Genomic DNA, 27,642 nt, shown 5'->3' on the forward strand with positions numbered 1-27,642 from the left:
CTCTACTTATCAAACCTCGCAACACCCTTGCCAGCAGTAATGTTGGGCTTTTGGAACTTTGAGAGGTATGCTGGGTACCAAATCAACTGGGACATGTCCAAGTTAATCATGCTGGGGAGGAGTGGGAGACGATCCCAGTCCAGACAGGACATCTCTCTTGACAGAGACCAATTCTTGGAATGCAACCTAGAGAGGGTCTACCAAGAACTCCAGGCCAACTTGGACAAATGTCCTCAACTGTTTTGACACATTGGATGGAACCTTTCCCATGCTGCTCTGGGACAGAGGAACCGTCCTCCCCGTACAGCCCTACATACATTACAGAGTAATTTGTACAACAGAGGTGTCTCCCTACTAGACCTATACAAGAATTGTCATTTTGTAGGTGGTGGGCCGAAGGGGAATGTTTTTTGTTGTTAAATGCAACTAAAACAGATTAAAAAATGTATGTCATAAGTGTAGTCAGACCAGCAGTCATACATAACCTTGTGAAGGGAGTAGGGGCATCAGCTGAGCACTGGATGAAGCCCAACATGGGAGATAGGTAACGTACATCAAGGGAGCACACAGTAACATGAATCATGAGACCGCTAGTGATTCACTTCAGGAGGATGCTTGTTGATGTACAGCAAGGAAGCAGTGGATTGTGTACTTCAAGGGAGCACTGGGTGGTATTCCTCAAGGAGTAATAGTTGATGAGCCTATGCAAGCTCTTTGATTTTTGCGCATCAAACGAGACCTATTTGCTAGACATCAGGTGAGTGCCGAGTGGTGATGTGCACCTGAGGAGCACTCCCTGCTGTGTATTAAGTGAGAACTGAGTTCTGTGCATTGCAGGAGCACTGGCCCATGTAGAGTTCAAAGGGGGCACGTGATAATGCATGTTGTGTGTACATGGTAATGTACAATAGGGGAAATCATTTATGTGGTCATTAACAAGTGACATCTACATTTTACACACTGGTATTCTAAGCCTATTTTTCTAATAGTATAAGCAAAACTACAAGTGCCAGAAAGCAAGTCTCTGTTAACTAAACAGTTGGAAATAGTTTAAATAGTCACACATGAGATTGGACTCTTAGTAGGTATGAACATGGATGAAAATATGTGGCTCAGCAGTGTGAGCATCACCCAAGCCCATATTGCAGATGCTGCATGGGCATCAGTCTTGGAAGCTTCCTTTACACTTACACAAAATGTGTAGAGTGCCCCTCACAAGTAAGAAGTTCAGTCTGTTAACAGTGCAAGCTTCTTTGAAATACAGGCAATAATACAGAAAAGGCAACAACGGTGCATCAGCGGGATCCCCTCTCAAGCGGTGAATAACACTCATAGTGTCACCGGTAACAGAATAGGTAAAAGTGGTGATTTTTGGTTTTCTAGGTGACAGCCCTGGAGGTCCACTGTTATCAGTTGCACATTATGTGGTACTTGTCACAGCTGGGGCACACAGCAGCACTCAGGACCACCAGAATGAGAGTTACAGATTGTGGCTGAAGGAGGTGTCATATTTACTACATGGGCATGAGCTTGTTGGTTGGCCCTTGTGCCAATCAAGATACTGAAGGTAACAGTCTAATTGGACTGAGCCAGCCTTGGGGGAAAGTGCACTCACCAGCATTAATGCAAATCCGGTTCCTACAGGTCATGGAGGTCTTCCCAAAATGCTGGCTTACCAGAACTGACATACAGCTGCAGTGAATCAGTAAGAAGTCAGCATCTCTGACCTGACATCACTGGACAATAACGCACTGGTCAAGGATGTGAATGTGAATGTGCAAATGCTGAGTTATTTTCCTGTGGTACGTGCACTCAAAGATGCTTCATGTCCAATGATCTTCTGTCGACTTTTCCCCAACAAATCGTAAGCCACATTGCAGCTTTCAAGGCCTAACAGTCAATGAACGGATCACAAGAGCTTTCCCACTCAATTCCATGTCAAGAGATGCATCAAACAGTCTATTATCCCAACACATTCTCACCTCGAATTAAATATCTTTTGGGCTACTTCATTGGTTGTGAGGAAAGCACATTGATTTCAATGACAAAAGGATACTAGAGCAAGTAGATATCTTCAAAATGGGCCTAGTGAGAGACCAATGACAAACCAGTGAAAACAAGGATTGCCAAGTCAATAGTTCTGCCATAGTTTTCTTTCATTTTTGCACATATATTGACTAAGCATTGAAAGTTTGAAGTAATTTAAAATTTAAAATGCTACTGTGGCATGTGCATGCATGCAAAAGCATGAGTCAAAAATACTGCATTTCAACATTAGATAAAAAACCATGAAATAAAAGAAAGAACGAAAAGACCAACAGATAGGGAGGACTCACTCAGTCCCCGTGTCCTCAAGTTGTTTTAAAAAAATATATTAGGGGCAGGCAGGGAAGGAGGAGCGTCGCCCCCCCCCGATCAGTTAGGCAGTGACAAATGATTATATTTGTCACTCTCTGAGTGAGCCTTGGGAGGTTAGGGTGGGTTGGGGCTATGACAGGGAGGAGTGGTGGGTGCTTGTAATTGCGCATATCAGTTTGACCGGCCGTCTTGAGCTGGCGAAACTGACATACGCAGTCACATTTCTCTAACCCAGCTGTGTTATATGGCCAGGTTGGAGAAATGGCACAGGTTCTCTGTGCCTGAGAGAGCGTCAAACCAGCCCACTCAAGCTAATCCCAGCCTTGTTGTCATGCTTGCTTTAGCATGAGAGCAGTGCCTGGATTCAGAGCCTGTGCTTTGTGCTGGGATGTGAGGAGCATAACCGAGGCAGCCGTCAGCAGGAGTATCCAGCAGGTATGTGTTTTTTATTATTATTTTTATCCCCCCCCCACCCTACTGACAGTCCTCCCCAACTACCCCCACCACCACCCGCAAACCTTGATCGGCGGCAGACGTCCCTGGGGCAGGGTAGAGATACTCTACCCCTGGTACTTGTGGATGGACCCAGGCTGAAGGCCATGCACAATGGGAGCGGGGTTCTGGGGGGGAGGGGTTGACCGCAGGTCCCATGCTGCTGATGATGGGCAAACGCTGTGTGTGGCAGGAGGATGATCATCCACAGGTGGTTGACTGTTGGGCCTTGTTGGAGGCTAGGTCCTGTGGAAAACCCCAGCTGTGCACAGAAGAAGGCTGTGAAGGGAAGGGGATGTTGGCCTCCCAGTGTTGGCCTCCTATGCAGGATGGCTGGAGGGCCTAACCAGGGGTCAGGCCCTAGTGGCCAACCAACTATTGCACACAGTCAAACGTTGTGCTCAGCATGGACGTTGAGTACATATGATCAAAATCCCTGGAAATTCACTAGAAAAGTAAGGTTAAAGTGGCATTATAGTTCGTTGGTTTTGAAAAAACACATACATTTCTAGGGTTTTTTATAATGTAGGCTAAAATCATACTGCCTTACATAATGCTCTTGTAGACAGGAAATGCAGTATCCTGGGGATGGGATCTCTGGGATACTTCTGCCATCAGCCTCGGAGATGGGTCCCTGGGGACCTTAAGAAGTCAGGAAGGGGTGCCCCACACACACCCCAAACAAAAAATCAGCCTCAAAGGGTCCCCAGGGCCCTTAAGTGCTGTGAGGAGGGCGGACCCACACCTTGACCCCTTTGAAAAAGATATCAGCCCCAGGGATGGGGTCCATAGTACCTTTAGAAGGCTCGTGGAGGGGGGCACACATCTATCTTTTCCTCTCAAAAATATAATCAGTCCCAGAAGATGGGGTCCCTGGGGACCTTTAAGGGACATGCCCCTCCATAAACATTGGCCCCGGTGAATAGGGTCCCTGGGCCCTTTCATTGGTCAGGGAAGGGGGTAGCATGCCCCCAAGAAAAAAGGCGAGGGGAGGAGGACTGCACACCTCCTCCCAATATTAACAAAAAACAGTGAATGTGTTAGAAATAGGTGCCTCTAGTTGCCAGAGGTATGCACCCTGTCCACATAGGGACCATCACTCTAGTCAGGGTAAGTCAGATACACACCCTAAATTAAGCTGTGCTAACACTCTAGTAGCTTCGCACAGCATAGTCAGACTTAACTTAGGAGGCAATTTATAAAGTATTTATGCTACACTTAAATTACTGTAACAGAGTCAAGACACCACACCTGGTTAGAACAATAGAGCTTAACTTGATGAGTAAAACAAGACCAAAAATCAAAACTCCAATCAGTAGAAGTCCAGATAGGAATTCTTAAAGAATTTCTGCAAATATAGTGCTTAAAAGTCCATTGTGCTTCGGTGTTACTTGAGGTCGGCTACAGTTGTTTGCTCTTCAGCTAGAGTACAGGGACCTATTGTAGTTGGTTCTATGGCTGCATTGTGTGGCCTAAAAAATGTTAAAAAAGATTCAAAGACTGTTAGTGTTTTTTTAAAGGCATTATTAAAAATATTTTAAGACTATCACTTTTATTAAATCTTGCTATGTGTGAATATATGAAATGTATATTTGATTATGATTATTGGTAAGTTTTTGACAAAGACAAGAGGTCTGCTATATATATGTTGATGAACTGAAGCGTTGTTAAAGCCAACAGGCTCAATTTTTATATTTTAGTTTTCTGACCCTTTGACAAAGCCAGCAGGTCTGCCTTACTTAAAATGACAGTTTTTATATTGTGATACCATATAGTCAGACATGGGTGCCTGTGGGAAGTTGGATGTCCATAGCATGGTTGGGTGCAGGGCCAGGCCACAGGTCTAGCCCTGTGACCAATGACGTGCTTAGCACAGCCACAGGCTATGCACCTGTGAGTTGGACACCATCTCCCCCACTGCTTGTGGTGATGGACATCTTACTTTATTTTTTTTAAAATAGCAATCCAGTGAAAAAAACAAAGGTTAAGGTGAAATTGTTGTTAGGAATTCTAATAATATCTTTCTTTATATTAAAAAACGTAAAGGGATGTTATAGTTTGGGGAAAAATATAAGTGGACATATACTGTTTTAAACAAACTAAAAAGCAAATTTTGAAGGCAATCCGTCACACAAAGTGTTGCCCAGGCTGCTGCCCCCCTGATGTGTAACATTGTGCTAGTATTTAGAGTAGTTTAAAGTGTAGCAAGCTTTTGAGAACCCCCAGATAGCAAGACATAGGGGCATATTTACAAGCCCTGAGCACCAACTTGTGCGGCCCTAGCAGCAATTTTTTTTCGCTAAGGCAACGTTAAGGAGGCCTTTCTCCTGTGCCTTATTTACAAAATGGCTCAATGCTTGCATCGCGCCACTTTGTAAACACTTGCGCCACATTGTGCCTGCACGGGGAGGCCCAGTGAAATTTACAACATTTCACTGCACCATTTTTCTGTCACTTTTATTGCTTGCTCAGAGCAAGCTTTAAAATGATGCACCCATTTTAGTCAAAGGACCTTCCTGTCTTTGCTTCACTAGGATCAAAATTGTTGATGCTATTGTCCTAATGACAGCAATGGTGCGCCATATTGTAAATACAGCGCGACCATGGTGTTGTTAGGTGGAGCAGGGGTGACACAAGAAAAGTGGTGCATCGGGAACAAAGCAGCACTTTCTTCTAAATATGCCTCATAGTTTTGTGAAAACTCTTTTATTCTATAGCCCAATTGGTGATGTCACTGAACTAAGGAGTTAGGAAAGTAGGGGAGTTGACAAACCTGACATTAAAGAAAACAACACACTCTTGTGGCTCTTACAGCATCAATAGCAGGAGAGGTTCCCACAATTAAAAAGCCCTGTTAGAAAACACCATAGTTAATGATACGTCCTCTCAGTAGATCTTTGTCACTACTTTAGGAACAAGAGGCCTAGTCGAAAGGTATACTGAGACCATGGCAAGATGAGCAGATCCATACCATAATCTAACAGATGACCACCACTGCTGGGAACATTGACAAGAAAGCCTTCTCTTTCTCGACAGAGGTACAAACTAGGATAATAAAATCAAGGATTTGATCTGATTGAATGTATACTGATCCAGTCAAAAATCAGAGTAGAATGGACACTGTTCTGTGTTTTCCAACTGGCAATTGTTTGCTCATGCAACTAAAACACAGTTGGAGACAGGAGAGTGCCTTCACTCTGGAACAAATCGTCTGACGACTAAGCACAGAGCGGTAAATTAAATCCTTATCCCCTGATTGATTTAGGCCTAAGTTACCTGGTTGTTCATGTGTATCTGGACTGTCCAACCCTTAAAGAGTGGAACAAAAACCCCAAGAGTCATCTAGATTACCAACAGTTCCCACAACATCAAGGTTTTTCTAGCTTATTCTAACTACCACAGGCTTCGTGCAGAGCAGGTCTCTGATATTGTAGCCCACCTTTGAAGCTGGAGACTATAGTGAAAACTGCATGCAATGGAGGTCCAAAGACATTTCCAGTAAAAGGTCAATGGAAACAGCCACCCGTCCACTTCCCAGAGAAGCACACGAACACCAGGGTCTGTTGTTGAAGGTTCTCAAAGACCCACTATTTTAGAATTTTTTTTTTTTTTTTTTTTTTCAAAGTGCAGAAAAATGCAAGAAATAGAAGCAAAACTTCTTTACGTTACCAGAATTTACAAATTTATGAAATTATTTTAAAGAAATTATATGAAATAAATATAAATTTCAATGCATTATTATGCTAACAAGTTCAGTTTTTCTGAATTATACCTCGGCTTTCTAATAATCCATAAGGGTCATATTTTTTACTTGATGGTATGGGTGTGTAATGCTTTATCAGACGTATATTTTGTGGTTCTCTCCACAATTCCAACATATCAAGGAAATCACATTCACAATAATGTGTAAGATGTATAACAACTGCGGAAGGTCCTTCAATAAAATAAAATTCTTCCCAGAAATCCTCTACCTAAGGCAATCATTACAAGTGGGCCGGTAACTTGTTCAGTATTTTTTTTATAAGAACATTTTACTGATTTTTTTTTTTTTTTAGATATATTTTATTGGTTTTATATTTCAGATATACATTACAAGTCATATGATCATCAATCACAGGATTACAATATATCTGCTTAAAAGAAAATATGTGATAACCCTTCCCCCCTTACACCATGTAGGAGGCTGGACTGGCTTGTAGTGCGTACCTAGGGGTACTTACACCTTGCACCAGGCCCAGTTATCCCTTATTAGTGTATAGGGTGTCTAGCAGCATAGGCTGATAGATAATGGTAGCTTAGCAGAGCAGCTTAGGCTGAACTAGGAGACGAGTGAAGCTCCTACAGTACCACTAGTGTCATATCCACAATATCATAAGAAAACACAATACACAGATATACTAAAAATAAAGGTACTTTATTTTTATGACAATATGCCAAAAGTATCTCAGTGAGTACCCTCAGTATGAGGATAGCAAATATACACAAGATATATGTACACAATACCAAAATATGCAGTAATAGTATTAGAAAACAGTGCAAACAATGTATAGTTACAATAGGATGCAATGGGGACACATAGGGATAGGGGCAACACAAACCATATACTCCAAAAGTGGAATGTGAACCACGAATGGACCCCAAACCTATGTGACCTTGTAGAGGGTCGCTGGGACTATTAGAAAATAGTAAGGGTTAGAAAAATAGCCCACCCCAAGACCCTGAAAAGTAAGTGCAAAGAGCACTAAAGTTCCCCAAAGGACATAGAAGTCGTGATAGGGAAATTCTGCAGGAAAGACACAAACCAGCAATGCAACAACAATGGATTTCCAGTCGAGGGTACCTGTGGAACAAGGGGACCAAGTCCAAAAGTCACAAGCAAGTCGGAGATGGGCAGATGCCCAGGAAATGCCAGCTGTGGATGCAAAGAAGCTGCTACTGGGATGTAGAAGCTGAGGATTCTGCAGGAACGACAAGGGCTAGAGACTTCCCCTTTGGAGGATGGATCCCCCACGCTGTGGAGAGTCGTGCAGAAGTGTTTTCCTGAAGAAAAGACCGCCAACAAGCCTTGCTAGCTGCAAGTCGTGCAGTTAGCGTTTTTGGATGCTGCTGTGGCCCAGGAGGGACCAGGATGTCGCCAATTGCGTCTGGAGACAGAGGGGGCGTCGAGCAAGACAAGGAGCCCTCTCAGAAGCAGGCAGCACCCGCAGAAGTGCCGGAACAGGCACTACAAAGTGGAGAGAAACGGTGCTCACCTGAAGTCGCACAAAGGAGTCCCACGTCGCCGGAGGACAACTTAGGAGGTCGTGTAATGCAGGTTAGAGTGCCGTGGACCCAGGCTGGACTGTGCACAAAGGATTTCCGCCGGAAGTGCACGGAGCCTTGAGTAGCTGCAAAAGTTGCGGTTCCCAGCAATGCAGTCTGGCGTGGGGAGGCAAGGACTTACCTCCACCAAACTTGGACTGAAGAGTCACTGGACTGTGGGAGTCACTTGGACAGAGTTGCTGGATTCAAGGGACCTCGCTCGTCGTGCTGAGAGGAGACCCAGGGTACCGGTGATGCAGTTCTTTGGTGCCTGCGGTTCCAGGGGGACGATTCCATCGACCCACAGGAGATTTCTTTGGAGCTTCTAGTGCAGAGAGGAGGCAGGCTACCCCCACAGCATGCACCACCAGGAAAACAGTCGAGAAGGCGCAGGATCAGCGTTACAGAGTTGCAGTAGTCGTCTTTGCTACTTTGTTGCAGTTTTGCAGGCTTCCAGCGCGGTCAGCAGTCGATTCCTTGGCAGAAGGTGAAGAGAGAGATGCAGAGGAACTCGGATGAGCTCTTGCATTCGTTATCTAAGGAAATCCCCAAAGCAGAGACCCTAAATAGCCAGAAAAGAGGGTTTGGCTACTTAGGAGAGAAGATAGGCTAGCAACACCTGAAGGAGCCTATCAGAAGGAGTCTCTGAAGTCACCTGCTGGCCCTGGCCACTCAGAGCAGTCCAGTGTGCCAGCAGCACCTCTGTTTCCAAGATGGCAGCGGTCTGGAGCACACTGGAGGAGCTCTGGGCACCTCCCAGGGGAGGTGCAGGTCAGGGGAGTGGTCACTCCCCTTTCCTTTGTCCAGTTTCGCGCCAGAGCAGGGCTGAGGGGTCCCTGAACCGGTGTAGACTGGCTTATGCAGAAATGGGCACCATGTGTGCCCATGAAAGCATTTCCAGAGGCTGGGGGAGGCTACTCCTCCCCTGCCTTCACACCATTTTCCAAAGGGAGAGGGTGTAACACCCTCTCTCAGAGGAAGTCCTTTGTTCTGCCATCCTGGGCCAAGCCTGGCTGGACCCCAGGAGGGCAGAAACCTGTCTGAGGGGTTGGCAGCAGCAGCAGCAGCTGCAGTGAAACCCCGGGAAAGGCAGTTTGGCAGTACCAGGGTCTGTGCTACAGACCACTGGGATCATGGGATTGTGCCAACTATGCCAGGATGTCATAGAGGGGGCAATTCCATGATCATAGACATGTTACATGGCCATATTCGGAGTTACCATTGTGAAGCTACATATAGGTAGTGACCTATATGTAGTGCACGCGTGTAATGGTGTCCCCGCACTCACAAAGTCCGGGGAATGGGCCCTGAACAATGTGGGGGCACCTTGGCTAGTGCCAGGGTGCCCTCACACTAAGTAACTTTGCACCTAACCTTTACCAGGTAAAGGTTAGACATATAGGTGACTTATAAGTTACTTAAGTGCAGTGTAAAATGGCTGTGAAATAACGTGGACGTTATTTCACTCAGGCTGCAGTGGCAGGCCTGTGTAAGAATTGTCAGAGCTCCCTATGGGTGGCAAAAGAAATGCTGCAGCCCATAGGGATCTCCTGGAACCCCAATACCCTGGGTACCTCAGTACCATATACTAGGGAATTATAAGGGTGTTCCAGTAAGCCAATGTAGATTGGTAAAATTGGTCACTAGCCTGTTAGTGACAATTTGAAAGAAATGAGAGAGCATAACCACTGAGGTTCAGGATAGCAGAGCCTCAGTGAGACAGTTAGTCATAACACAGGTAACACATTCAGGCACACTTATGAGCACTGGGGCCCTGGCTGGCAGGGTCCCAGTGACACATACAACTAAAACAACATATATACAGTGAAAAATGGGGGTAACATGCCAGGCAAGATGGTACTTTCCTACACACCACACATGTCACGGACCACTGTTAAACCTTCAACATCATTCCTTACTGCGTTTAGCGAAAACCTTAAGCGTGTGCTAATTAGCTGATGGGTAGACCCCATATGTGGCTAGTATGGGCCTTTTGTTGCTGGGGCTGTATCGCCAGACGTGCGGTGATGGCTCGGAATAGGGCCTGTCGCTGCCAGTGGGAGCGGAAAGTGGGTGCTAGCCCATTGTGCTGTATTTATTCGCGTGTATGCGGGCCGATGGGCAACTAGCTTGTTGGGGGGAGGGGTATGCAAGCTGTTACGGCTTTGTGTGTGCCGCGCGTGGATTGTGCAATTAGCGGAAGTTGCGTAAATGTAGACATGCTGTCTAATCTATCATTGCATTCCCGGCTCATGGGGGTTTATCATCATTTTTGGCCTCGAGTTTAGCTACTAGTGTATCCCATGCGGCACTTCCTGTATGCTGTTGTCCCTCTCGCGCCATCTTTTTCAATACCTGATGTTCCGTGCGGGCCCAACGTAGTGTTAATATGCTCCAAGTTTTCCGAACGGGTGCCGTGGGTGCCTTCCAATGCATAGCTATTAATCTTTTGTACATTAAGCAGGCTAGATCTATAAATTTATGCAGGTGTCTTTGTTTTTTAGATCTTGTCCTAAGCCCCAGTAGGCAGGATTTAGTTTCTGTTGACAGAGTTAGCCCTGTTAATTCGGAGATCTCCTGGACTACCTCCGACCATGCTTTTTGTTTATTGGGGCACTCCCAGACCATGTGATAGAAGTGAGCTAGGGCAGGACGGGTCAGAGTCCGGGAACATGCGCTTTATCCTGGCAGGGGACAGATATGTTTGGTGTGTGTAGTTGAACTGGGTGTATCTAAATCTGGGATTCCTTGACACTCCACGGGCGTGGTGTTGGGCGTTCCGCCACTCAGCCTGTGTGATCTGGTCAGGGAGGACGGAGTTCCATCCCTCCCTTGCTTTCTCCGCATGCGGTTCGGGAGGTTTATTCAGGATTTTATATAGGCTAGATATTACTTTTATTTGGGCGTCATATTGTAGAATATGGTGGATTGTAGGAGAGGATTCTGGTTCACTGTTGCCCTGCCCCCATGTTTTTTTATTTGCATGGCATATGGCATGATACGTCAGGAATTGGCCAGAATTTATCTTGGTGAGATCCTGTAGTGCCTCGAACGACATGAGCCTTCCGTCTTCAAAACAGTCGCCCACTGTCTGCACCCCCGCCTCTGTCCACACTGCCGTTATTTGCGCGCACGCTCCTGACCACTCCAGGAGGTGGTCCAATGGGATATATGGAGAATAGGGGAGCACAAATCCCCCTCCCTGCACATATTTTACCCAACAGGCGTGCGCAGCCGCCATCAGTGGGCTAGCCTTTCTTGTCTTGGGGTGTTTGGACGCCAGCCATTGCAACAAGGGGACGCCTTTCAGCCAAGTCCTCATCCACGTTGCTTCCGCCAATGCCGGTCTGTGGATCCAATTCTGAACCCACTGCAGCTGTGCGTAGTAGCGTTCAAAGTTGGGGGGCCCAAGGCCCCCCACTTTCACCGGACGCTGCAGCATGTGAAGAGCCACCCGAGCTCTGCCCCCGCCCCAGATGAGCCGCCGCAGGACTGAATTCAAATTTCCAAAGAAGCTTTTGGGAATAATGATCGGTAGAGCCGCAAAATAGTATAATAGTCTGGGCAGAATCAGCATGTTTGCGATCGCCACCTTCACTGGTGGGGAGAGCGGCAGTTTATTCCAAAACTGCAACAAACCTTTTATAGCGGCCAGCGCCCTGCCCAGGTTGCCGTCTTTGAGATCTACTGTGTCATGGTATATATTAATCCCTAGATATTTAAACGTTGCAGGGCACCATTTTAAGCGCCCGAGTAGGGGAGCCCCTTGTCTCTCGGGCGGCCACTTTGCAAGTGGGAACGCACATGACTTTTCCCAGTTCACCACTAAACCCGACAGGTCTCCGAACTTGGCGAGTAGTGATATTACTGAGGGGACAGCATCCTGCCCTTTCCGAACATACATTAATGCATCATCTGCATATAACGAGATTGTATGGTGGACCCCATTTCTAACTACCCCCCATCTGTGTGCCATGGAACGTACTCTTGCCGCAAGTGGTTCCATTACAATTGCAAATAACAGTGGGGATAGTGGACATCCCTGTCTTGTGCCTCTTGTAATCGAAAAACTGTCGGAGATCACCCCGCCCGTCTTCACCCTGGCTTGAGGGTCCGAGTATAGTGTCCGAACCCAGCGTATGTAATTGGGGCCAATTCCCATGCGGCCCATTGTGGGCAGCAGGTAGTCCCACTCGAGCGTATCAAACGCCTTTTCAATATCCAGCGAGAGCACCATTTCTTCGTGTGCATCAAGGGGGGTGACACCCATTATGTACAATAATCTACGGATATTTAAGAAGGTGTTACGCTTTGGTATAAAGCCATTTTGGTCGTCGTGTATTATAGTGTGCATAATAGGGGCTAGTCTATTTGCCAGAATTTTGCCTAATATTTTACAGTCTAAGTTTAGGAGCGATAGTGGTCTGTAGGATTTAACTTCAGTGGGGTCGCGCCCTTGCTTGGGGATCATCACTATCAAGGCTTCTCTCTGCGATGAGGGGAGGTTCTCGATTGCCCACGCTTCCTCGAACACGTTCAGCAGATGGGGTTTTAGGGAGGACGAGTAAGCAGTGTAATATTCCAGTGGGAGGCCATCCGTGCCAGGTGCTTTATTCCTGGGCATCTGCGCTAAGACTGATTCTATTTCTCCCAGTGTTAAGGGGGTTTCTAACAATTCCCTGTCGGTTTGTGTTAGCTGTGGTTGGACAGAACCCGACAGAAAGGATTTGAGTTGCGAGGGGGTGCACGAGGTGCGTTTGGTGTATAGCTGTGAGTAGTATTCTCTGAACCTTTCATTTATCTCAGCTTGTGTAGTGACCATGTTGTGTGTGTCGGTTCGGATGGCCCCGATTGGGGGTTGCTGTCTATCCTCGCGTAGTAGCCACACCAGCATTCTGCTTGACCTGTCCCCTTCTGTTTGTAGACGCATTAGGTGATAGTTATAATCGTGACAACGGAGTTTGCTGTCTGCCTCATTGTATTTTGTGCGCCTTGCTTTTAGGACTGTGTAAGGGATCTCGCCACGCGCTACTGCTATTTCTGCCTCTCTTAGCTCTTTTTCTAGTTTGCCAATTTCCATCTGTAGTGTGCGTCTTACTCCCCACGTAGAAGATATGCATAAACCGCGGACCACGACCTTATGTGCATCCCACTCTATCGCGCGTGACGTTGCAGTCATGGCTTTTGCCTCCCAATATTGGCTTGATGTGGATTTCAGCGTTTCAGCAAATGCTTGGTCCTGCAGAGCTGCTACTTGAAATCGCCAGGTGGGAATCGCCTGCCGCGTCTTGCCCCAGTTCAGTATTATTCTCAGTGGTGCATGATCTGACAGGGTTTTTGCTAAGTATTCTGACTCCCCAAGCAGTGCTCCTAAATCCTGAGTGCCCCATATTATGTCTATTCTAGTGTGGGTTTTGTGCGGGACGGAGTAGAATGAGTATTCCCTCTGTTGCGGGTGTCTCAGGCGCCATAAGTCATAGAATCACATAGCACCCGCCCATTCCTGCAATGGACCTGGGGATTTCCTATGTATCGTGGAGCTCGCCAGAGCGTGGGATCTATCTAATGATGCATTCGCAGTGCTGTTAAAGTCCCCTCCCCAGAGGGCGGAGCCATTGGATTAGTCAATAGTGTCGGTGTGAGAGAGCCCAAGAATCCTACAATCCCGGTGTTTGGAGCGTATACTCCAACCACCGCCAGCTGTCTGCCATCTAATTGGCCCTCTGTTGCCACGTATCTCCCGCCTTGGTCTATCTTGTGAGCCGATACGTGGTATGGGACCCCGGGTGCGATCCAGATCAGCACCCCCCTTGCAAAAGCCGAATACGTAGTGCCTATAAGCTGACCCCCCCATCTCGCGCATAGCTCCCGCAGGTCCGGCTCTAGTATGTGCGTCTCTTGCAGTATGGCAATGTGTGTTCCCAATCGCCTAAGGCGTGCGTATACTCTGGATCGTTTGCTCCGTGTACCCAGTCCCCTCACATTCCATGTTACCATAACAAACTGGTTTATCTTATTACCCCTGTGTGGCGCCATTTCGGTGTCTAGGGAAGCACGCTGTGCTAAGGATGTGGTCTCTGTGCCTAGCCCTCTTTATTAATGCCCCTTTGGCACTGTCATTTATTAGAGGGGACATGCGCAGCGTTTTCCTCTGTGTTTTAAGTGAATCCGGCGTGTGTGTATATACTAAACTACTGAACTCAACCCCCCCCCCAAATGAATCCCCAACCCCTCTAACTGTTTGTGCACAACTTCTAAACCTATAAATGTGATATAAAACCCGTATCCGATTGGATTTCCGTGGAGGAGTATTCATATATGCCAGATGTGGCTCTTTTGCGGGGCTCACATCTTTCCGCAGACTAAGTCTGCTAGTATCATTGGGTGCCCCCCTGTTTTGTGTGCGCTCTGCGCTCCGTCCCTACGCCCCCCCAGGCCATCCCCTCCCAGTTGCGCTTTCGCCTCGGCGTTGGTCGTCGCCCCGGAGTGGGGGGGGTACGCCCGGCACTGTCGAGCCTCCAGTGCTGATGCCGCCAGTCCATAAGAGCAGTTGAGTGCGTTTAGAGTTCGTCAGCTGATCTGGAGGTGATCCTCAGCCCTCCCAGCTCACCTGTTATTGTGGATACGGAACTTGCTGCGTCCGAGTCTGTGCCCGTCTCAGGGGGTTTTCTGGTTGAGGTGAAGCTGCTCTGCATTAGCAGGGGGGTCTCTTTCAGTATTCTTGCTCTTTCTTCTGCCGCCTGACGGTCATTTGGTCGGCCTCTGGTTCGCCTATTGGTCTGTTTTCCTGAGGTGGATGTTTGCCATTCCTCGTCTCCTTCCGAGTCTTCTCTTGTTCGGGCAAGACCCTTGGCGTGCAGCCAAGTCCAGGCGTCTTCTGGTGTGGTGAATATGTGGGTGCGGTCTTCTGACACCACCCTCAGCTTCGCGGGGAATAGCAAGGCGTACTTTATGTTGTGTTCTTGTAGCCGCAGTTTAATTTTTGCATAGGAGTTCCGTTGGTTCTGTACCTCCTGCGTGAAGTCTGGGTAGGCATTAATGGTCGAGTCCTCGTACTCATAATATTGCGTCTCGGTCCCTGAAGTTGAGGAATCTGGCGATCAAAGGTCTAGGTGGCTGGCCTGGGGCCAGTGGTCTGCTCGGCACTCTGTACGCCCGTCCTACCGAGAAGAACTTGGGTGGGGCTCCATTCAACACCTCTTTGATGAGCCACTGTTCCAAAGCAATTTCTGCGTCGGGTTGCCGTTTGGTTTCTAGAAACCCTAAGAAGCGAATGTTATTGCGACGCGCCCTGCTCTCCGACTCTTCCGATCTTCTCCAGAGCACTTTCAACTCTGCGTCCATGCGCTGGATCTGTTTTCAATTATCTTGGGCCATGGGGGATAGTTCGGATAGCCCTTCCTCGTTCGATTTCACTCTTTCCGCTAGATTGCGGTGATCTACTCGCAGGAGGTTCAGGTCTTGTGAAACTGCGTCTATCCTATTTTCCAATGATGATTTAGTGTCCATTATTGCCTGTAGCACTTTCTCAAACTGCGCAGAGTGCGCCATGAGAGTGTTCTCCAATGACTGTAGGGACGGGTTGGTCTGTTGGTCGTTGGGCGTTGTGCCAGTAGTGTTGCAGTCCAGGTGTTTAGTTGATTTGGCCCTTCCAGCCATTGTGACTGACCAGGAGTTTCCTTGTAGGATGTTGTTGTGTGCGGCTTAGCGCCGATTCCTCAGGGGGGGATCGGCCTCTTGACTGCTGTTCTCCAAGTGGCTTGCCCTTTTCTGCCCCCTTTGTGGCGTTGGTTAGTAGAGCCCCAGCAGGGCTTATTCTTGGCTTCTGAGTAATTCCAGTGCGGCCTGGGGAGGGGAGGACGCTCACAATGTCGGTTGCGCCAGGCCCTTACAGATTGGATTGCTGCTCCCGTCGCGTGGATGAGTCCGCTGTGCGTCTAGTTAGGGTTCAGTTCACCACCAGAGCAATAGGAGCATCAGGCAAAAGCTGTCACGCGGGGCACCCCGCCAGGCGAATCGACCGGTAGGGAGCGGGTCTTTTTGAGGGCCTCTAGGCGAGTCCCGGTGGTGCCTCTTGTGGACGCCAGCGGCCATCCGGAAGAGCAAGACTCCCACTTTATGGGAGGTTAAGTCGTGGGGGGGCACAGGTAACCAACTTCCGCCCTCAGCGCGGCCCTCTTCCAGGGTGCACCTCACTGTGAGGCTGGGACCGACGCAGCACCGACTGTGTGCCCAGAGGTGGAGCTTCACTCCAGGTCAGGCAGCCTCATGCAGCTTGCTGGAGCCCATCATCCGCAAGCAGGGAAGCCAGGGGAGGGGGGGGGCAAACAACGGTGGCTCCCCTCAATCTGGGTCTTAACAACCCCAGGAGCGTGCTCTCCTCACCTCGACATCCCCCGGTGAGCGCCACCGTCCCTCTCTCGGGCCTTCCTGGGCCGGGATCCGCAATAAGGACCTTCGGCACACTTGTAGAGCCGACGTTGCTGTGTCACTGCCGTCTTTGCGTTCCCCCTGGGCCAGAATAGGCCCCGCGGGTCCCGAGCTGAGCCTCGGCGACTCCGCCTCCGCTGGGGCAGGGGGGCGCAGATCCTTTGTTTTGCCCCCCGCCTGGTGGGCACCAGTCCCCGGCACGTACGGGTGTCCGGCTCTGCCGGCCGGGAGCTGATAGCGCCAGGCGCCGCCTGGGCGCAGCGCACTCGGCTTAGCCGCCGCGGCCGCCTCCCACGGTCCGCTCGGACCGGCTAGGGACCGCGGCCCAGCGTCTTCCGGGCTCGTGATGAGCCCCCGGCTGCTCACCCTGCATTCCGGGTGGGCCGGAGCGCCTGCAAGACTCTTCAGCGCTCCCCAGGCGATCCGCCGCCCTTGAGCCGAATGTGAAGGGTCGGGGGCGCCCTAGAGGATACTTTCCGGCGGGCCCTGGACGGAGCGGTCACTCAGGCGTCCATCCCGGCCGCCATTTTGGCTCCTCCCACCACATTTTATTGAGTTTAATACAAACAATACATTTGATTTCTGCAACAGGGTTACAAGTAGATTGTTCCACTTTAGTCTTTCTCAAATGTTCCACCTCACCCCCCATTTGCGCCTTAGAACATTCGCCGGATAGTGAGCTCTGTCTTAGGGACCCCCATGCATACCATGGTGAGCCTACCATTTGCCCTACACTTTCTTATGTTTTCCAGGGTATCCTCTTGCATGTACATAGATGGTTTTCTCCATTTTTGCACACCAGTCCAGAACAATCGACCAAGTCCATTACAAGGAACTTGTTGAGTTTTTAACACGCACAATAAAATCTGACTCGGAGATGTCAATAATTTATTGGATTCGATACCACCCATTAACAGGAGTTAACACACATATCTGAATTTAACAGCAATTCTTCATGATGGCCAAAGTGTACCAAATGTCAGTAATATCAATGTATTCTAAATTTTACACCCATTAATCTCTTCTTTAAGTCACATTTCCAGAATGGGGTGAGGGTGGGGCACAATGCTGGCATAGGAGCGTCGTCTCCCAAAAAATCTACAGGTAGATCACTGGCCGGATGCTGAACAACATATTTTTGAAAAGCTTTACATGTGTAGAGTATATTAGAACTTTGGAATGTTGAGAGCTCCACAAAGACATTGGAGTAGCTCTAAGCTTATAATGATTGGTAAAAGCCCAGAGAGCCAACAAGCCAATGTTTGTCTTCATGTTTCTCTCTTTTTAATTTAGAACTCTCTACCATTGGTGAGAGGCACGTTCTAATAGCCCTATAGCCCTTCTACCTGAGGTTATACTGGTTCAGAAAGGCCCTTTCCCTACCTATAGGCCCTTGCCTGCGGCTCAGTTATAACTTAGGTTCAGGGCCTTTAACATCTGGTATAGCCTTGGTAGCGGGCTATAAGGCTATAATCTATAACAATAAAGTATAATATTAACAGCCTGGCCATACCCAGCATAGCATACATTATTTTTGTGTTACACTCCTGATAAGTTTTCTTATTCTCTACTGATAAGTTATGGGTCCAGATATCACAAATACCTTCTTGCACATTGGTGATTTATCCCAAAAGGCAGGCATAGCAAGAAGACATTTGCAAGTGTTGAGAAAAACATATTCCCATGTATGTAACTATAGATATGATACTTTAGTTCCAATTCTCTCCTCTACTATCTGAATCCCAGTAAGCTATTTATCCTTTCCTCTCACCAAGACACTTGCTCCTATCATTTACTGGTTGACTCAGCTCATCCACATTCACTGCCCCAAGACTTCCATACTGACCTCTCTGACACCTCTGCCAGCTGTGCAACAAACCTCTCCAAACCACGTTGTTAAGTTTAGCTCAGTCTCACACTTTAAGTTCAGCCAATCAGCAACCCAGGCCCCTTTTCTTTAGGGACCACCTGTTGTCTGTTCACTTGTTCATGCTCACACTGCATTATGTATATTTTTACTCTATGGACTTTAAGTTTTGTATATGCAGCATTTCTTTTGTATATGCGTGCCCATGTTTGGACTATGTCCCCTTTTGGGGTTTTGCTGTGACAGCACTTATTAACATATATAACTGCCTGACTCATATGCTTCAGGGCAGAAGATGCCAGCTTGTGAGACGTAACACTGGGATGTGTGCCTGCCTTCTGCCTTGGCCTGCCAATAAACCTTGATACCTCAAGAAACATTTAGGCCCATATTTATACTTTTTGACGCTAAACTGCGCTAACGCAGTTTAGCGTCAAAAAATTTAGCGCCGTCTAACGCCATTCTGAAGCGCCATGCGGGCGCCGTATTTATGGAATGGCGTTAGCCGGCGCTAGCAGACCGGCGCTGCCTGGTGTGCGTGGAAAAAAACCACGTAGACCAGGCAGCGCCGGCGTTGGGGAAAATGGCGTTAGGGCGTCTTAAAATGGGGCAAGTCAGGTTGAGGCAAAAAAATCGCCTCAACCCGATTTGCGCCATTTTTTACGACGCCCAGACGCCATTTAAATGACTCCTGTCTTAGTAAAGACAGGAGTCATGCCCCCTTGCCCAATGGCCATGCCCAGGGGACTTATGTCCCCTGGGCATGGTCATTGGGCATAGTGGCATGTAGGGGGGCACAAATAAGGCCCCCCTATGCCACCCAAAAAAAAAAAAAAAAAAAAAAATGTATACTTACCTGAATGTCCCTGGGATGGGTCCCTCCATCCTTGGGTGTCCTCCTGGGGTGGGCAAGGATGGCAGGGGGGGTCCCTGGGGGCAGGGGAGGGCACCTGTGGGCTCATTTGAGCCCACAGGCCCCTTAACGCCTACCCTGACCCAGGCGTTAAAAAGTGGCGCAAATGCAGGGTTTTTTGCCCCGCCCACTCCCGGGCGTGATTTTTGCCCGGGAGTATAAATACGACGCATTTGCGTCGCCGTCATTTTTTTAGACGGGTACGCCTTCCTTGCATCTCATTAACGCAAGGAAGGCGTTCACGCAAAAAAATGACGCTATTTGCCCATACTTTGGCGCTAGACGCGTCTAACGCCAAAGTATAAATATGGCGTTAGTTTTGCGCCGAATTTGCGTCGAAAAAAACGACGCAAATTCGGCGCAAACGAAGTATAAATATGCCCCTTAATCTGTTCTGGAGCCTTGCCTGGTGTTTGTGGTTTCTTTGTGTCACTCTGAGGAGGGTTGAAAAGTAGTTTCCCTAACAGCAAGGGTCACTTATTTGAGGTTATTATGTGTTCAAACATTGAGTTCCTATGCAGAGTAATAACTATTCCAATTAAAATAAATTATTTCAATAAGGTCTTGCAATTGGTGTGAATAGCTTGGGAGCAACCTTATGAAGCTAACATTCTCATTACGTTGCTTATGCTCCACTGGCGTAATACGATCACCCAATACTTGTCCTACTATCTGGGATGGTATTGAGTTGAAGGCTTCATATGGAGACAAGTCCATTGGATATGTGTGTGTGAGAAGCTTGTGTGGCGCTGGAAGACAAACATTTTGCAGGCCCTATCTTTGGTTCAGATTCTACGAGATGCTCAAAATTAAGGAAACCTGCTGCTCGAATGGAATAAAACCCACTATTTAACAGTTCATAGTGGCGTTGCTGCATTAACTGCATCAAAAAAGGAACTGGTCTGGCCTGCATTATAGTACGCAACTACATATTGAAATAGTAGTATGGGCCGGCATAAAGCACAGAACACAGAGCCCCACCTGACCTCCCATTGAAATGGCCTGCTGGACAAACTTTGTGTAGAGAGCCACCTGTCCCTGCACTCTTATTCAGCAGGGTCAGCATTAAACTACGGCCCAGGTGCTTGGGCGTAGGACCATGACGTCTCTCACTAATCCAGAGTAACAGTACCATTCTCATGCCTGTTCAGGAAATAGTATCTAGGAACAGATATTGCTAGTAAGATAGGATTATTTTACCTAGCATAGTAGGGATTTGAGGTACTTACTTCAAACAAAAACTGGTCACTTATCAATTTGTGGATGCAGCCACTTCTTCTGAGTTGTATGTGCCAGCTTCTTTCATCAGCGCTAATATGTCTGACTCACATATGCATTTACAGTTCTGAAAAAACGGTTTAATCAGAGCTAACATGCCTTGCTCACATATGCATAGACAGGTATGAACAATGCTGTTTTCATGCATTAGCTCACTAAAGAAGACCTCTTGAATTTGCCAATGCTAGTTTTACATACTGATTTTTAGTTTGTGCAGGTTATTTTCTCCAATATAAACAAAAGAGCTTGTAGCCCTCACCGCCACCCATGCTCCTGCTGTTTTCCTGCTCCTGCCATTTTCCTGCTCCCGCAGGTTCCCAATCTCTGCCCTTCCACCTCCCTGCCAGTCTTTCCCACCTTCCAGGACTACTTATGGTGACGCACCAAAAGTAAGCCCATCTGTGCCCATCCACCCCTGGACCACGCCCAGCGCTAGTAGCCCTGACTTTCCCTCCATCCACCGCTGCCCCAGGACAGAGCTCACCGCTCTCATCGCCAGACCCCGCAACAAGAATTGCTGCTGCACCTCCTCGCTCCACAGCAGGTTCCTTCACCTGCCGCCCCTGCTAGTTCACCTGCAACACCAACTCACCAACCCCCCTACCTCTGCCACATCTCTGGCAACAACTACTCCCCACCAACTCGACTGCATCCTACTCAACATCTGAGCCCTCTGTAGGCATGTGACCAAGATGTGGAACAACATCTCCACCCTCGCCCCGGACATCGTCTTCCTCAGCGACCTGGCTCAGTTCTGCCTCCACACCAGACATCGCTGCAGCCACGCCCAGTGGGTACAAGTTTGTCGGATGCGACCACATCAACAAACTCAAAGGTGGAATTGCCATAATACACAAGGAATCCATCCACTGCACCACCACGATGGATGACTACACACCTCAACTTCCAGTTCAGTGTAGGCGGTAAAACCACCATCAAAGGCACCCTCACCTATGGACTCCCTAGGACCCCACCCCAGCTTCTGCGATGCTATCCCCAAATTTATCGACTCTAAAGCCATCAACATCAATCCCTACATCTTCCTTAGGGACCTCAATTTCCTTCTTGACAACCCCAACAATGCCAACACTACCAACCTTCTAGACAGCATGAACATCATCAGCCTAACTCAGAAAGTCACCAACACTATGCACATCGCAGGACACATGCTAGACCTCATCTTCACAACCAGAAACAAATACAGCCACACCACCGAGCTCACCTAGTCACATAATCGTCCACTTCACTTACACTATGGCACCCAGCAACGCCACCAGACTACTAAGCACCTCTAACTGCAGCTGGAGAAAAGTATCCAAGAGCCTTGGGAATGACACCCTCAACACCTCGGCCATTGAACAAGTCATCAAAAACGTCACCACCTAGATCTCTGACAGCACTGACAAAGTCGTCCTACCCAAAACCTCCAAACCCAACAGGCCCCCCAAACAAGCCAGCTGGTACACCCCGAAATAAGAATTGTGAAATGCAACTGCAACCAACTGGAAACTAGATGGTGCACCACCAAGGATCCCACCAACCAAACCACCTTCAAGAACTCACTCATCCAGTAGCACAAACTCCTGAAAAACACCAGAAGGCACTCCTTAGCCACCTGCATCCAAGCCAGCTCCAGTTATAGCAAAGAACCCTTCTGCATTGTCAAGGAGTTCTCCAAACCCTCAGCACCTTCCCCTCCCAGGACCTGTGCGACTCCCTTGCTGACTTCTTCTATGATAAGATATACACAAACTACACAAATGTCACACCCCAGCCCGACTGCCGTCAACCTCAGCCTTGAATACCCCACAGACGCCCCCACCAACAGAATCACCAGATGGAGCCAGTTCACCACTCAAAACACTGCCAACATCATGCGCTCTGTCCACTGAGGATCCCCTACGGACCCTTGTCCACACCAGATGTTCAACCTCGGCAACCGCACCATCAGCAGCAAACTCACTGACATTCTCAACACGTCCATCACCCCAACCACCTATATGGATATTTGGAAACACGCCAGAATCAAACCTCTCCTCAAAAAACCCTCTGGCAATCCCATCGAACTCAAACAGTTACCATCCCATCTCCCTGCTCCCCTTCCCAGTCAAAGTACTCAAGAAAGCAGTCAACCAGAAACTTACAGTACACCTAGAGCACAATGACTTTTTGGACGCAACCCAATCAGGATTCTGCTTCAAACACAGCAACGAAACTGCCCTGATCGCTGCCACAGACAACATCAGAAGCCTCCTGGACCAAGGAGACTCAGCTGCCCTGATCCTCCTCGAACTTTCAGCACCCTTCAACACCACCTCCCACAACACCGTACTCAAGGGGGTCCACCAGATTGGCATCCGGTATGACGCCCTGAAATGGATCACAAGCTTCCTCTCCAGCAGAACTCAGAAGCCCAAGGACATCATATGCGGCGTACACCTATATGACCCCCCTACCCAACATCATCATAAACCACAGACTTAACCTCATCTCATACGCAGACAACACCCAGCATATCCTCTTGTTATCAAAAGACCCACCACCGCAAAAGCCATCTACTACCTCTGCAAGACCGGCATTGCCAGCTGGATGAAGGACAACTGCCCCAGATTCAACACAGACAAAACACGTTCTGATCTCATCGTGGGATGACTCCCGGTGGCCCGCTGACCTGGGACCTGGCTCCCCTATGGACCAAGCCCTAAACCTTGATATACTTCTTGACAACCAACTCAACATGAAGAATCTGATCAAAGCAGTCTTCTGTGCCTGCTTCCTCACCCTCCACATGCTCTCTAAGATTTTCAAGTGGCTCCCAATCTCCACCAGATGAACCATCCGCAAGCCCTTGTCACCATCTGCTTGGAATATGGCAATGCTCTTTACACTGGACTCACAGCACACCTCATGAAAAGACTTCACAATATATAGAACTCAGCATCCAGGCTCATATGAAGTTCCCAAGATGAAACCACTTCACTCCCCACCTGAGGATCCTTCACTGGCTCCTCGTACACAAACTATGACAATACAAGCTTTTGACGCATGGCTATAAACCCTCCACAACCAAGGATCAGTACCCCAACCACCGCCTGAGCTTCCACCGTCCTGGCAGACTCCCACACTCTGCCTCACTCTCCCTGGGATACACTCCCTGCATCTGCTGCAAGAACAGTGAAGGCCATTCCTTCTCCTACCTCACCCCAAAATCCTGGAACAACATCCCCATACACCTCAGACATCCCCATCCCTCCACGAATTCAGTAGAGAACTTAAGACCTGGCTCTCCAACTGAAGCCCGGGCAGCTGATCCCAGGGCCTGGATACCCTCGCAGGTGATAAGTGCGCTCTACAAATCCTGATTTATTGATTTAAAAAGCTGTGCAAATGCTTGCTGCACACTAGACTAATTTAGTGCTTAATTGTTCTACGAAACTATTTCCTTAACAAGAGTTTGTTGCTCTTTTGTAAATTGAAAAAAACAATGGCCTGGTCTGTAGTAGTTTCATGTATAGGATTTTCTCTGAGCAGGGTACCCCAATTGCGAAGTATTCTCTCTTTACTACCTATGAATTTGGCAGGCAGACACATATTTCAGCTTGTTTGACTGGAAAGTAAGAGGCTTAGTGAGGCAAGAGTCCTTGAATTGAGTGTCCCAAACTGATTTCCTGGCATCATGCCCTGGCCTTCCGGGATCCTATTCTGTGCTTTACACAGTGTGTTTACTCAGACAACAGAGGGCCAGCTTGTGCAACATGATGATTCACGCCGATGGCCGGTCGGGTCACTGAAGAGGGGGCTGCTGGTCTTGTGTGAGTATAAAACTTCTATGCAGAGACCAAAAACACCAGCCTGGAGGTTCCCATTTGGATCATGACGCGGCTACTAGCAACCTGTCTGCTTTTGCTCCCTTGGATCTGCCAAGCATGGGCGAAGGAGAGAGTATATTTCGTTGGGATTAAAGAGGTCGTGTGGGATTACTGCCCCACTGAGAGGAATATAATCTCTGGGAAGCCCATCTCTGAAGACGAGTAAGTGACTCTTCATTCGTAAAGCACAATTATTGCACATTGTACGATAGAAATAATATATGTATTTGTTGCATGTGTTTTAGTTGTAAAAAAGACTTTTAGATATTTTTATAATATTTTTAAGGACCTCCGTTTATACCAGGCAGAGAAATGGCAGAATTCATGATAATGTTGATAAGCCTTTTCCATAATTGCTAAATGACTGGGTGAGGCGTGTGACATCGTCAGCTAACCCCGACTTTGTAGCCCAGTCACATGTTGAATTGTGGTACTTGTAGCCTTAAAAAAGGACTGTCTGAAGGTGTAAACGTAGCTCTGTCTATGAAGGTATGCGCTTTGATATACACATCAGAAATCTATCCAGTTATCTGTTAAACAGTTTGCGAATTTTGCATCAGTTGTTTAATATGCACAAATAAATCTATCCCTTATAAAAAAAAACTGAAGCTGCTAAATTAGCATCAATGAAAAAAACTATTTTTCATAACAAGCCCTGGCTCAATTAAACGTGTAGGGACACGTATTTCGGTTGCCTTTGTGTATTTTGCGGTAAGATAAATAATTGTCTAGCATTTCTGAACCTCGGCCAATCAGTTAACGTTGTCAACACTATAACAAGAAGTTCATATACTGTATTTGCAATAGCGTCCAGTGGCGTAACAAAGGCCCCCGCAGTGCAAGAGGTTGGGGCGGCGGAGCACCGGGGCCCCCTCAGAACAGTACCCTGACTGGGTCACGGAGCGGGGGTGGGGGCTTGGGGTCAAGTTTCGTTAAGCCTGTGGCACAGTCACAAACACAGTTGACTCGATTTACAAATACATTTGCAAATCAACACTCTTATCAAATGTATACACATGTTGAAGAGCAACATTACGTAAGGGGGGTTATAGGTTTTTGAATTTCCCAACGCCAGCTTCACTACCTCAGAAGCTACGTTCCCTTTGCCAAGGGTGTGCCTGGAAATCTTTTGTGAATGCCTTGTTCCTGCTGATTCAAAGACAATGGCACTTTTTTTAAAATGTACAGAAAATTAGGCATTGAACAATAACTTGTTTGAGTGCAATTACACTTGTGAACTTTTGTTTTCTGTTTCTTTCTGCCTGGAGGACGCATTATTCCCTATGGAAAAAACACACCTATCACTAAATCTCCACCAATCGTCCCCTGAAAATTATTTAGATGAGGCGTATGTCAAAAAGCACAACATTAGACACCGAAGATCTCTTGGCGCTATGCCATTGTTCACAACGGTTAATTTGTCTTAAACCGCACTGAGAAGTGAATGAGGACATACCTTTGATTTCAGTGGCTTCTTGAACAAAAGTAAATGCATATTATGTTCGCACTGGTAAATGAGTGTATTCCAAAGCAATGCAGCGACTATAAAAAAAGGTTGTGCCAGATTGGCAGGTTGGCCACCAAATTGTCTGCATTCCGAGGGGGCCAGTATGCATAACCCTCTGATGTGATTTTTTTGGGGGAAAAAAGTGATATCTCCAGCGCAGCCAGAATGTTTTTCCCATAGAACAAAACTCAATATCCGTGACCTACAGAGAGTTTTCTTTCTGAGTTTGTGGGCTATTAATGATTTTTCCTGTCTGGTCTAATTGCAGACAGGAACCATGCATGTCAGATTATTAAACCGAAATAAACTGGGTTTTCTGAAGAACTGAGGCTGACGGCCCGGTGTACATGAGCCGCCGCTCCGAGGATTCCAGATGCATAGCCAGCCACTGTTTCCCAATTCCTAATAAAATAGGTGAACAGTGAGTGGGTTTGGTCGAGAGGTAGAAGCAGGGCAAGCTTTAGGGCGATGCGAACGCGGCAGCCGCACCTGGCGCTGAGTTTAGAGCAGGGTGATGTCTATCGACATTTCCTATGGGTTTAAAAGCACCTGTTGCAGAGTTAATTGCATATCCAGCCGTTTTCAGGCAAAAATAAAAATGACAAGATAATTCTATTGATTAATGTTCCTGCAGGAGAGAGACGTTTTGTCTAGTGGCAGTTTTGACTCAAGTAGTGCAGAGAGATAATGTGCCTGCTGCAACGAACTTGTACCATACAGATCAAAGAACTGCATTTACGTGGATAGCTCAGTAGGCTACTGCTTTTGTCACAGAGATCCTTTTGGTAGTTCCAGCTCATAAGTGACAATCTCAATAGAGCACAGAGACCTATGAACTGCTATTAAAAAGCCACGTGCAACCTGCATGATATAGGTTAGAACGCTATGTTTTCCCCCAGTCTTCAATTATTTCGATGTTGTTAAAAAGGGTTTGTTTCTATGAGAGGGGGGCTACGGAGAGATGAGGGGCACTGTTGGAGGGGGTAGTGAGGGAATCCATGGAGGCAGAGGTCATGGGGGGTGCAAAACAGTTTATCACAGTGGGTGCCACCAGCGCTAAACCCGGCCCTGGATGGAATCAGTGATTTATGTTCTGATAAACATTAGGTGAAGCTCCTGACCCTGCCTTGACCCGCCCATATAAGTCTACAGCCTTTTCCAGGCTGGGAATGAACTGGCAAACATCTTAGAATTCCCACAAACTCAGTACATTCTCAAGTAATCCACATACTTGAAAGCAAGATTTACTTCCTAGTAGTACCGCACTATGTTGGGTTAATATTGTGTGAGTAAATACATTTAGCAGTGTAAATTCAGGTTTTGTGGATTTTCACTTTTACACTTAAAAATACATTAAGGAAGCCATTTGCATGTGTAAATTGAACATGCAAGCGTCCATGGCAGTCCATCCTAGAGTATTTGCAGCAGCACTCTTATTAGCAGGGTAACCAGGTTCACCATGTTGCTATGAACTAAATTGCAAATTTATATTCTTAAGCTGAAATTGTACTTTGTTCAAAGGAAACAGAAGGCTCGCATGATCAAAGGACGCTACTTTTCAATGTTAAAGAGACAGGAACAGAGTTATATTTGATGTGTTTCGTCCAGTGGTCCCAGGGCCTTGGGG

General features: G+C 47.6%; 1 protein-coding gene across 1 annotated transcript in view; it reads left to right on the forward strand.

Moving 5' to 3' along the window:
* Positions 1 to 24,405: 24,405 nt before the first annotated feature.
* The window catches only part of LOC138265562 (ceruloplasmin-like), a 267,602-nt gene continuing 264,365 nt past the window's right edge, over positions 24,406 to 27,642 (forward strand). Inside the window, exon 1 of the mRNA XM_069213378.1 lies at positions 24,406 to 24,670. Coding sequence (XP_069069479.1) covers positions 24,513 to 24,670 — 158 coding nt within the window. The 5' untranslated portion in view covers positions 24,406 to 24,512. The remainder of the gene's footprint in view (positions 24,671 to 27,642) is intronic.

The sequence above is a fragment of the Pleurodeles waltl genome, chromosome 11 (assembly GCF_031143425.1).
Source record: "Pleurodeles waltl isolate 20211129_DDA chromosome 11, aPleWal1.hap1.20221129, whole genome shotgun sequence".
NCBI lineage: Eukaryota > Metazoa > Chordata > Amphibia > Caudata > Salamandridae > Pleurodeles > Pleurodeles waltl.